Raw genomic sequence first — 12,848 nt, 5'->3', positions numbered from 1 at the left:
AAATAAATGGCAACGGTCATTATATCTAAGCAAAATTTGGCAAGAGAAATATTAGCCAATGTGTTTCTCAATTAATACCATAAACTCTATGAATATCAAAGCTCACAAAGAGTGCTGCAATATATTCCGGGCCCAAAAAAATACTAGCCAAATTTTAAAAGCAGGGAAACACTGCAATGTTATACATGTATACTTAATATGTTCATAACATATTAGTTGACACATCTTAGAGAGCATATTAACTTCTGCTTCTCATTATCAGCAATTTAAATGTCTTCATGTAGTTCATTTATTTCCATGTCTAAACATTTCAACCAAATTTCAGCTTTATATCTTGAAAATTGCACTTGATTGACATTTCATAGAGATTGATGGAATTCACAAATTTGCAGATGATCAGATCAAAAATGTTTGAGTTATTGTAACTACAAGAAGACAATTTTAGGTGAAATTTAATGAACATATTGGAAAATGCAAGTCAAATTTTATGATGGAATTCAACAACGACAACAGCAATGAGATGAGACATTTTCCCTCTTATACAATGCCATTTATCTACAATGATGCAGACAAAGTAGATGCAGTAAACTTGTGACAAAATTTTACAAAAAACAACCGGTTTTTATTTCATTCTTGTTGTTGATTCAAAATATTAGACAAGCAGCCTCTCGGCACAGATAGTTTCGTTGTTAGCAATGCACACTTCTTTTGGAGAATCGAAGATATCATCATAAAAAGAACAAATCTGCGATCGGTTCATATGAGGTAGCTTTATGTATAATATAAAAGCTATCAGCCAAAAATATCACTATTCAAGCAATAGTTTGCAAAGTAAAAACAAAGAATATATTTTTGCTGTGGTAGTAATTATCCACTCTGCTATAGTATCTCAGAATGGCACAAAGTTTTCTTAATACTGTAAATGCACTAATTGTTCACTAGGTTTTAATTTCGCTATTTCCGCTGATGAATGAAATTCACTAAATTAAATCCAAAGGAACATGTAAAAAATAATAAAACTCATTGTTTCCTTGAAAAATCAAAATGGTGAAATTAAATTTCAGTGACACTATATGGTTTTACAGTATAAAATTGTATTTATCAGTACATTTACAATGAGGGTACTAAATACCAGTGTTCAACAATACTACGCTAATACATGTTAAAAATCTGTGAGAAGTGAACAAGTTTAACAGATGCGGATAAAAATATCTGAATATGCACATTGAACATATCACATTATGAGCAATGACTAACCCTAGAATTCATAGTCTACAGTGGAATAATCTAAGTACCTATAAGATTGAGAAAGGATATACATGCATAAAATGAGTAAGATAGGGGGGATGGTTAAGCAATAACAAACAAGATGAAGCATGAGAATAAAGAATGTGTCAGTGTAATAGTATAATGTACAGCAAAGTAATGCAAACATGCAGATTAAAACCATGACAACTTACCAATGTGAAAATTATAAATCATCAGACTCCTGGTCGCATGAAAATAAAATGACTAAGAACATGCTCCTTAGCTGCATGGAAAAAAGATGCTACAAGAGTATGACTCCTTAACTGCAGAATAGTTAGAGCAAGCAGGAAATGTTTATGTAGATGAACTCAAATGTTTATATCAATGATGGACTGTATTGATCATCACGTGATGGCCAGGCACAGCTGCACATGAAGTTTGTCATTCGTCATGATAACTCAAGACTCACAAATGGGCTTCAATTTGGTATATACGACTTCAGGAATTTATAAAATATTTATAAAACCATTACCCTAGACATTTCGTGCTTGATTCTAATACTTTCACATTATGGGATTTAGGCATGTGCCGAAATTTGTAATCATTTGTGTTTGTAGAAGGATTACAGCAGTTTTGTTCACGTTAGTCATACCCATTCAGCTCATGCCGAAATCACGCCCTCATTCGTTGATCTGCTGTTTGGCCCAAACATAGAAAATGATATGCATATGATTATAATAATAATTATATCCATTTGCTGTTATGGTATTTATTATGAGTCACCATGCAATGAACAGCAAAGAAAATTTGAAAAACGATTTCAGTCCTGAGGATCTATCAGGACCAAGATCAAGTTTTTTTCAGCATGTGTCAACTCAGACCCGAACATTCACACATATGATGTATTTATTTATTTATTTATTTATTAACACACAACATTCCCAAGTCTTGGCACGTACCAAGATCTTTAACGTGAACGCCACTTTTATCTATGCATGTGCATACTTTAAGTAGGTAATTTCAAATACCAAAAAGTGGACCTTAAAAAATTATACATGAATCTGATAAATCTTCACTAAAGATGCATAAACTGCATTTTTACCCAATTTTTTCATGTTACGAATGTAGTTAGGGATGGACCATTACAATCCCAGGGAGGGGCAATGGCAGAAAAACTATGCAAAATATTTTTCTGTAACTTTTTCCTCATAGATGAATTGGCTTGTATGTTTTATTCCATGCGTGTTCATTTGGTAGCACGAGTTTATTTTGAGTCAATATTACAGGTTTACAGATTAAAAAATATGAAAAAAACCGACAATAAATGTTTTTAGCAGGATTCTAATAGAGTAAATATGGAAGAAATAGGGAGATGTGCTATATTGTGCTGTGTTACTGATGACAATGGGTTAATATAGTGGCAGCATTTTGAGTATTGATGGCCAGTGTCGCTAGCTAGTCATGTGATACAGTTAAACCTGTGATAGAATGACATATAAAGAAGGCCTGCCTATAACTATTATTTTTAGGCAGCCCCAAAGCATTAAGTATTGGCAATCTGTGTATAAACACAATCTACATAAGTGATCAACCACTGGAAAATATTTTCGCCTTTTTTTTTAAGAGACCAAAATAATAATTAGTCAATCTTATTTGATTTTGATCAACACCAATTGAAATGTGTTTTCATTGAAACAGTACCATATCTCATTTTTTTTTCTTGGCAAACAAGTCATAAATGTGAGTTGGCGATCCTTAAAAAAATAATCAAACCTACCGTACATATAAAGACCATCATTTTAATGAAGTCCCTTGGGTGATCACTATACAGAGGTTTCACTGTATATGCAAATGTATGGTAACTACAGAATGTAGCACTGGATATGGGGAATTAATTAGGTTTCAACTCACGGGAAAAGACTTCAAGCTAAAGCAGCAAATGATTGTTTTTCTTATGAAATTATCTATTCCTTTAATAACTTAATGGTAGATACATGTAGGAAAAAAATAATTTTAGCCAGTAAAAAATCATAGCCAAAGATGAAAGGAATTTGCAGTTGGTGAGGAATGAAGTGTAACCCTGCCATATCAAGATACAATGCAAGGAATATGAAATGATATCTACATGTTAATATTATTGAAAACTAGATGAATTTATTAACCTTTACAAAGTACAACATTTTGTTATAAAAACTGAAATTTGTCATTTATTCTTAACACGTTGATAAAATACTGGTATTTGTCAAAATTACCCAATAATCTTTGCAAGAAACATTGTAAACAACTATATACATATAACATATTAAGTTTCAAAAAGTATGGTAATCATTGTAAGCACATGTAAAATACAGTGAAAGGCAGAAACATGGAGAAGTAAAAAACCTTTTATTTTTATAAAGCAAAAATTTAGTTTGATTCAAATTGACCAATCCAGAAATGTTATTGTAACACAAAAGTGAGTTCTGATTAATATGATTAATATTCATTTAGAGAGCACTTTAATTTGAATATGTGAATAGTCGCAGTTGCTAAGTCATGTAAGGGCATCATGGGCATAGACAAGCATTATAGGCGTAGACAATGAGCTCCTGAACCAATCACTATCAACTTTGAATTTGAATAAAAGCTGATGATCGTTATTTACACATTTATATAAATATGTAAACTAAGTAAAGTACAGCCTTCTGCCTTTCACTGTACAAGAGTGGTGAAGCAGTAATTATGTTAGCTCTTTCATATCATACCTGCATGTCACTATATTTAACCATACAAGAGTGGTGAAGCAGTAATTATGTTAGCTCTTTCATATCATACCTGCATGTCACTATATTTAACCAAGATTTTTGAGTAAGCTTTTCAGATTTCAATGCAGATGGCGAAAATATTTCTTCTTAAAAATGCATGCAGTTTGTGATAAAATGAGGTAAGAAGCCATAGCAGACATGATGTGGCCTGGGGAAGTCAAGCAGACAACTTGAAAGTTGTACCTATATTTGCAGTGTTGCAAATTTTCTACCTGTACATATCCGATGTTTCCAATGAATTTATGAATTTTACATTTTTAAAAAATAAGTACAATTGTATTAGGTATTGAGTCAATTCAAGTAAAGAACGGTGACATTCAATCAATATTATAAACTATGATGTGAAAATTAAACTGAAGATAGAGTAAAGCATGTATGCATAATAAAAACTAAATTTAGAAGTGTTTTGTCATTTCTGGATTTCCAAAATGTTCATGTATGTTATAAGTATTCATAATATTATAAATACTTGTCATCCTCACTACAAGCATGTCATTACACATTAACCCCTTTGAATGCCATACATTTCCCTGCTATTAATTTGAAATAGATTAGGAAAAACAATTTCTATTGGTCATGAAACTAAATAAAGTTGTGAAACAACCAATTAGCGACGGCCTTAGAGTTAGATGACAATTTTGGTTTCAAATACCCCAGGTTCTATGTTATTCATGTAATTAGGTGTTCATATTGCAAGGGATTTTTCCACAGAAAAACAATGAATTCAGGCAATTTTGTTAATGGTTATCCCAACGGATTGTTTGGCTGTGAAAGATTCATAATTTTTCCTGATTTGCAGGAATCTGAAAAACACGTTTCACAACTTGTCTCATTTAGTTTCATGCTGTATTCAAGATGCCCCCCCCCCCATTTGGTAAATATCGCCTTTATTTTATTCTCACTTGTGCGCCAGATGACTGAGGGTAAATGGCTCAAAAATGATGATTTTCATGAATGTTTGACTTGCGCTTTGTGCGAAAAGTAGTTTGTAACAATGTATCTGGGTTTTGTGGACAACAGTATGGAAATCAAGAAAATCTTATTATTTGTTCAATGGTAGCAAACATCCGTAAGTATATACTCAAAGCTACATTGATTTTGAATTATTGCTTGTGAAAGAACCAGGGTTTTGGAATATGGTGATCACTTCAAACTGATCAATGATGATAATATAATAAATACCCAAATAAAATAAATATTCTCCATATGATATATCACTTAAAGTAAATTTTATTTTGATCAACTTTTAAAACACTAACATTAACATCACCATTCACAAGAAACCCCTGCATAATTGTGTGCTTATATTCTTCACCAATTTTGTTCAAGATCTATAGTCAATAAGAAATTGTAGCTAATTGATCCAAAAAAGAATCAATTGCAGAAACATTTATAAAAATGTGTGAAATTTTGTCAGGTAAATTATAAGGTTCAAAGAATTGCTGATTTGGAATTTAAATTGACCAATTTTTACAAGTGCGGGAAAAAAATTAATATTTTGTCCTCATAACCTTTCAAAAGTTGCAAAAATGGGAATCACTTATGAATTGCTATCATGATAAGCAAATCAGAACAAGCAAAATGAATTATCAAATATGGAAATCAATTGTCATATTATGATAATATACTGTCAGAGAAATTACCAAACTATTTATTTCATCAAAACTGACAACCATTAAATGGAAATGGATATGCCCAAAACTAGTTTCACATTTGTTGAGCTACAGGCAAAGTTTTGACGTAACTACAATGCTATGACCTTAATTTATTTGTTTTTTATGTTCAATTTCATAACGCAAGATCTCACAGTTAACAAAAAATGGTCTATTACTAAATTGATTTTACTCCGCCGAAGGAAAGCTTATAATATCTATACCCAAAAACATAGAACAAAACAGAAATCAGAGAATTATAGTATACCAAACAAAACTAGGCTGAAAAATTAATAGAAAAACCCAGGCTTTATAACTTTTGGTACTGCACTTTGTAAAGTCTGATGATTTGAATAAATTGTTAGAGCATGTGTCATGGAATTAATGGGAAATAGTAAACAGAATGATGTTATTGTACTTGTGTTACCTGCTTGATCTTTACCTACAATACAGTTCGAGCGAACTTAACTTCCGAACTATCACCTGGCTTTGTTTTTTGCCTGAGTACAATTGTAATCAACTTATTCTTTGTATGTTACTAATATGAGACGTATTTCGGCAGATTACAAGTAGATGGCAGTTTTGAATATAGCCAAGCTAGCTTTACACCACCTAAATGTTACGTTCCTACCACACTGTACATCACCAACACCATGCATTTTATGCAGTACATTAAAATACAATAAGCCTGTGAAGTTTTAAGACTATAAGTACATGAATGTTATCATCACAAAAAGCCTTGACCAAGCCTAACAAACAACTGAGTTGAAATTTGTTAATTGTTTGTATTCCTAGACTCTCTGAGAATAAAAACACAGGTTTCGTAAAAACTGATTGCAAAGTAAATAAATATGTTTTGGTTAGCCCTCACCAAACACACAGTTTGGAACACAATGTCCCTTTAACCATTATCCAAGTACCAAGTAATTTTACATTAACATGACCAGATAAGGGTTAAATATTTATAAAAAACTGAATTCAAATTTAATCAAATGACCAGGCCATGGTTTTATGACTACCTTTCGGTGATGGGAATTTCTCTCTTTGAGAACTTTTCGAACTTGAAGATGAAGAAGACTTTCGTGAACGAGTTCTTTTTGAAGATTTATGAGAAGATATTGATACAACAGCAGGACTTATGGGAGGGGTACTAGAGGAAACAACGGTACCAACATCTGAACTCACAGAATGGGGTTTACTTGAAACACCAGGGCTGATATCTGAACTCACAGAGTTGGGGTTACTTGAATCAAAGAACTGTACATCTGAACTCACAGAATGGGGATTATTTGAAGCAAAGAAACCAACATCTGCACTAATACATGGAGAATCGGAAGACAAAAATACACTGTCATCATCAAAACTCTGAGTGTTACCTCGATCACGGAGACGAGGAAATGAAAAACTTTGATTGTTATTATATGTACTCTCAGCAACAGTTATTGTAAAGACTTTTTTAGATGTAGTAGAAGTTTCTACCTCAGAATATTCTTCTCCTTCTTCCTCTGGGATATGTACTTCACTCACATTGCTTTTGTTTTTCTTAAATAGAGTCTTGGGTTTCTTTAGTTTTTTGCCTTTGTCCATACTGTCATTCTGAAATCAAATATGCATAGAAGGGAACAGAGCTTGATTAGGATTTAACAATTAATACATCTCCTGCCGAACCCCCCCCCCCCCCATTTTGGCTATCAGTGGATGATTTAAAGGATGATGCATTGTGGCCTCATGCATGAATTACATAAATGATCAAGAATATTAAATACAATAAAAGCACCTTGAGGACGGATGATGAACACCTTACAGATATACTAAATAGTAAAAATGACAAAACAATCATTGAGCTAGGAAAATTCATCCACACTTGTTTCAAATAACGACAAGAAAAAATCCTAAAATGCCAGATGCTTCAACCAATCACCAAACAATTTAATTTTTTTCTTTAAATTTAAATGTCTGAGATTGTCTTTTGTTTTTGTTGTGTTACTTTATTGTATTTTCAACTAAGATCCCACTCTGGGATATGGTTTCAATAAAAATTATTATTATTATTACATGTACATTTGTCTGTGCATATTAAAGAACACAAGTAACAAACATTAAATGGTGCCGTGCAACAATTACATTGGCCTTAGTTGCCATGAAACATTGATCTCAGTCACTATAAACATTGATCTCAATTAATCTCAGGCACTATAAACATTGATCTCAATTGATCTCAGGCACTATAAACATTGATCTCAGTCACTATAACATTGACCTCTGTCACTATAAACATTGATCTCAATTGATCTCAGGCACTATAAACATTGATCTCAATTAATCTCAGGCACTATAAACATTGATCTCAATTGATCTCAGTCACTATAAACATTGATCTCAATTGATCTCAGTCACTATAAACATTGATCTCAATTGATCTCAGTCACAATAAACATTGATCTCAGTCACTATAAACATTGATCTCAATTGATCTCAGTCACTATAAACATTGATCTCAATTAATCTCAGGCACTATAAACATTGATCACAATTAATCTCAGGCACTATAAACATTGATCACAATTAATCTCAGGCACTATAAACATTGATCTCAGTCACTATAAACATTGATCTCAGTCACTATAAAAATGGATCTCAATTGATCTCAGGCACTATAAACATTGATCTCAGTCACTATAAACATTGATCTCTGTCACTATAAACATTGATCTCTGTCACTATAAACATTGACCTGTCACTATAAACATTGACCTCTGTCACTATAAACATTGACCTCTGTCACTATAAACATTGACCTCAGTCACTATAAACATTGACCTCAGTCACTATAAACATCGATCTCTGTCACTATAAACATTGATCTCTGTCACTATAAACTTTGATCTCTGTCACTATAAACATTGATCTCTGTCACTATAAACTTTGATCTGTCACTATAAACATTGATCTCTGTCACTATAAACATTGACCTCAGTCACTATAAACATTGACCTCTGTCACTATAAACATTGATCTCTGTCACTATAAACATTGATCTCTGTCACTATAAACATTGATCTCTGTCACTATAAACATTGATCTCTGTCACTATAAACATTGATCTCTGTCACTATAAACATTGACCTCTGTCACTATAAACATTGACCTCTGTCACTATAAACATTGACCTCTGTCACTATAAACATTGATCTCTGTCACTATAAACATTGATCTCTGTCACTATAAACATTGATCTCTGTCACTATAAACATTGATCTCTGTCACTATAAACATTGATCTCTGTCACTATAAACATTGATCTCTGTCACTATAAACATTGATCTCTGTCACTATAACATTGATCTCTGTCACTATAAACATTGATCTCAGTCACTATAAACATTGATCTCTATTGCCAAAAACACTAATCTTTGTTGCCAAGAACATTGACCTGTTGCCAAGAACATGAACAATGGCATGTTTGGCATCAAAGATTGAAAGAAAAAATTGCAAGTCTTGTCATTTGGGTCAACTGTTTCAGCAGGAGAACATTGAACACAGTGAAAATCTTTGATGGAGAAATAGAATGAACTGAATTCAGTGTTCTTATGTACATTACTGCATATTATGGCTTATTGCATATTAAAATGAAAATAGGGTGAGGTTATAAATTTATACATGCCTTCATAATATTTATATGATATTTATTTATTTATACTAAAATTACCGTAAATACTATAGGCATCACTTTTGAAATGTTACCATTTTACTGGAGGGGCTCATTCGGACCGAACAGCAGTTTTGCACTAGTGGAAAAAATTTCAGCATTGCGTTAGTTGCTTTTAAGTTTTATTCAGAAAATTTTGGACTGTGTTAGTCAAGACTTTTTGATACCAGCAAAATTAAAATTGTTATATGGTAATACAGATAAATTTATTTTGATGTGGACTGTGAAATTTTGAAAACTGTATGTAGTGCTTATTTTAGAACCAAATAAAAGCCTTCCAGTCTTGTAAGATGCCTAAATTCTAATAAATACGGTAATATTATTATGACATTATTATGATATGATGATGATGAATATGCCATGAATTTTAAACCATCAAATTTGCATATATAAACAAAATGGGCACTGTTACCGTGCTTGCAGCTTTTAATTGTGATTTTCTTCCATCTTTTTTCTGTTATATTTTCAAAAAGAACAGATGAATTAAATTTGCAACACTGCTGATTAATGGTGTTAGTATTCTGTGATTAGAATTACAATAAATTGTCCAAAGTAAGACCATTTAATGATTCATATAACTACTTACCTTATTTTTAGTCAAGTCAACTTCAGAAGTGTTAAAATCAATGCCAGAATGAGGAGTAGCATCCCCAAGTTCTGTTATTTTTTGATGGAATAATTCTAACTGCACTGATAGCTTAGCTTCATCACACTGCAACAGCCCAATACTCTTAAAACATTCTCGGTATTCCCTCTGCTTTGATAAAAGCCTGAGGAAAAATGGGATGATAAACTTTATTGTCAGAGTGGAGATAATTGTTTGTGACAATACATTTATTTCTCTCTGTATACAGTGACAGAGCAAACATGTTCACTAGTAAAATATACAAGAATTTCACAAAAATATTTTTAGCGGATAGCACATAATAATTGTACAATATTTTACTCTGAAAACTCTCGACATCCCGAGATAAATCTGTGGATTACGCACCCACATATTGGGAATCAGTTCTTTTTCTATTTTTCAATGTAATGGAGCATTTATAGTGTGGAATAATTAAACTTTGGACAGTTGGATCAAAATTGAAGTCAGATTTTTATTTTATGAATGAGACATGAAGCCCAAACCACAATGGAGCTTACTACACTGGAGAATAATTCCATCAATTGAACAAACGATTGAATTGAGTGGCTGGTATTCTTGACAGTGCCATGACCAAGTTTATTTCTAAATTTAACAAATCCTGTCACAGAATTATAACACAATGGTAAACACATCTTTCAATTATTTATTTATCAATGTCTTGCCTTCCATTATAATGCAAGGTAGTGAATTTCAGAGACGAGTTTGTTCATAGAATGGTCAATCAAACTGAGATGAAAACACAATATGCTTAGTAGAGGCACAATTATATGTGACTTTTATCAGTACTGTCAAGTTCTGTTATGTGCTAATCTTTTTATTGTGACCCATTGGTCACAAATACGACTGTTGGTCAAAAATGTATCTTAAACAATAGCCTTTGTCGCATATTCAGAGAGCCGTGTGCTGACCAGTATGGTGCAGATCAGATATTACTCACTCTTGTATCATTGAATCTTGTGCTTCTGTGGGACTTATAGATTTAATCTCAACATCCAGAACCGCTAATGCGTCTTCTTTTTTCTTAATATCTTCTTTACACTTCTCGAGCAGTTCAGAAACTTCAGTACACCTGTTATTGTAGGTAAATAATTGGAAAATACAGTAATATTGCTTCACTTCCATGTACATTTTCATGAACCATATTACCAGTAAAGACAAAATACTGAAAATCTGATAAAAATTAAGGAAAAACAAAAACATGCAATTGGTGGGCGAGATTATTTGCTTACTTCTATTTCATTCTAAACACAATTAGTGCATTACCCCTCCTTACCAGCTACACAACACCACCACGCCAAACCCACCCACCCACCCACACAAGCCCAATGTTTCTGTTAAAACCCTAGATATAGTTCGAGAATAGAGTTCCTTTGGGCACCTCGCCCATAATTGTAATTCTAATCATAACCCTGCACCTCTAGTGTCTTCTCCCAATTGTAATTGCATACACCTCTTTTCCTGACATGTAAAATTATCTGGAGGGAATATACAATCACATTAGAGCGAAAGTGTTAGGGTCAGGGTTTAAGTTAAGTATGGGGGTGGTGGCTTAAGGAACCCTTTTCTTTTCGAGGTAAAACACTGACTTGTGTGTGATGTCTTCATATGTCAGATTATCCATGGCAATATCACTGGTTTTCAGGTATGCATCTGTGTAATCATCATTTACTCGATGATCAAACTCAATATTTACCCATTCCTCTGCACCCCTGTAATTAATAAATACAAAAGGACATTTAATCTGATCTGAAATAATGTGTTAATCATTGTCTGTTCCATCATGTGTACTAAAGATTGGTATACATTTGCTAACACAAGATTGACACAATGTAAGCCAGTATTGGATATGATTGGATTGGATGAGTTACTGTTAAATGTGATTGCTGACGAAAATGCTCTCACATCACCATGTATTGTTCATTAACGGTACTCTCTTATTATTCTCTAGTATCCACAAACAGTCTACTCCCATCACTCTCTAGTGTTTACGAACAGTCCCCTCACATCGTCATCTAGTGTTTAGGAACAGTGCCCTCGCATCACCATTCAGTGTTTAGGAACAGTGCCCTCACATAGTCATCTAGTGTTTATGAACAGTGCCCTCACATAGTCATCTAGTGTTCATGAACAGTGCCCTCACATCGTCATCTAGTGTTTAAGAACAGTGCCCTCACATCATCATCTTGTGTTTATGAACAGTGCCCTCACATCACCATCTAGTGTTTATGAACAGTGCCCTCACATCGCCATCTAGTATTTATGAACAGTGCCCTCACATCGCCATCTAGTATTTATGAACAGTGCCCTCACATCACCATCTAGTGTTTAAAAACAGTGTCCTCACATTGCCATCTAGTGTTTAAAAACAGTGTCCTCACATCGCCATCTAGTGTTTATGAACAGTGCCCTCACATCACCATCTAGTGTTTATGAACAGTGCCCTCACATTGCCATCTAGTGTTTATGAACAGTGCCCTCACATCGTCATCTAGTGTTTATGAACAGTGCCCTCACATCGTCATCTAGTGTTTAGGAAGAGTGCCCTCACATTGCCATCTAGTGTTTATGAACAGTGCCCTCACATTGCCATCTAGTGTTTATGAACAGTGCCCTCACATCACCATCTAGTGTTTATGAACAGTGCCCTCACATCCTCATCTAGTGTTTATGATCAGTGCCCTCACATCGCCATCTAGTGTTTCTGAACAGTGCCCTCACATCACCATCTAGTGTTTATGAACAGTGCCCTCACATCACCATCTAGTGTTTATGAACATTGACCTCACATC

At 33.4% G+C, this 12,848-nt stretch overlaps 1 protein-coding gene across 2 annotated transcripts in view; it reads right to left on the bottom strand.

Moving 5' to 3' along the window:
- LOC102806410 (tyrosine-protein kinase Fer-like) overlaps positions 1-12,848 on the bottom strand; it is a 72,487-nt gene that overhangs the window by 14,771 nt on the left and 44,868 nt on the right. Inside the window, exons 7-11 of one of the 2 annotated variants that reach the window (XM_085494830.1) lie at positions 11,646-11,768; positions 10,997-11,128; positions 10,000-10,183; positions 9,826-9,867; positions 7,184-7,300 (exon numbers count right to left, since the gene is read on the bottom strand). In XM_085494830.1, coding sequence (XP_085350956.1) covers positions 7,184-7,300; positions 9,826-9,867; positions 10,000-10,183; positions 10,997-11,128; positions 11,646-11,768 — 598 coding nt within the window. The remainder of the gene's footprint in view (positions 1-7,183; positions 7,301-9,825; positions 9,868-9,999; positions 10,184-10,996; positions 11,129-11,645; positions 11,769-12,848) is intronic. The other variant, XM_085494831.1, reaches the window with a different exon arrangement.

This window comes from Saccoglossus kowalevskii, chromosome 21, assembly GCF_978046115.1.
Source record: "Saccoglossus kowalevskii chromosome 21, keSacKowa6.1, whole genome shotgun sequence".
Classification (NCBI taxonomy): domain Eukaryota; kingdom Metazoa; phylum Hemichordata; class Enteropneusta; family Harrimaniidae; genus Saccoglossus; species Saccoglossus kowalevskii.
The sequence above is the reverse complement of the archived record's forward strand: the minus strand, read 5'-3'. Positions and strand labels throughout refer to the sequence as shown.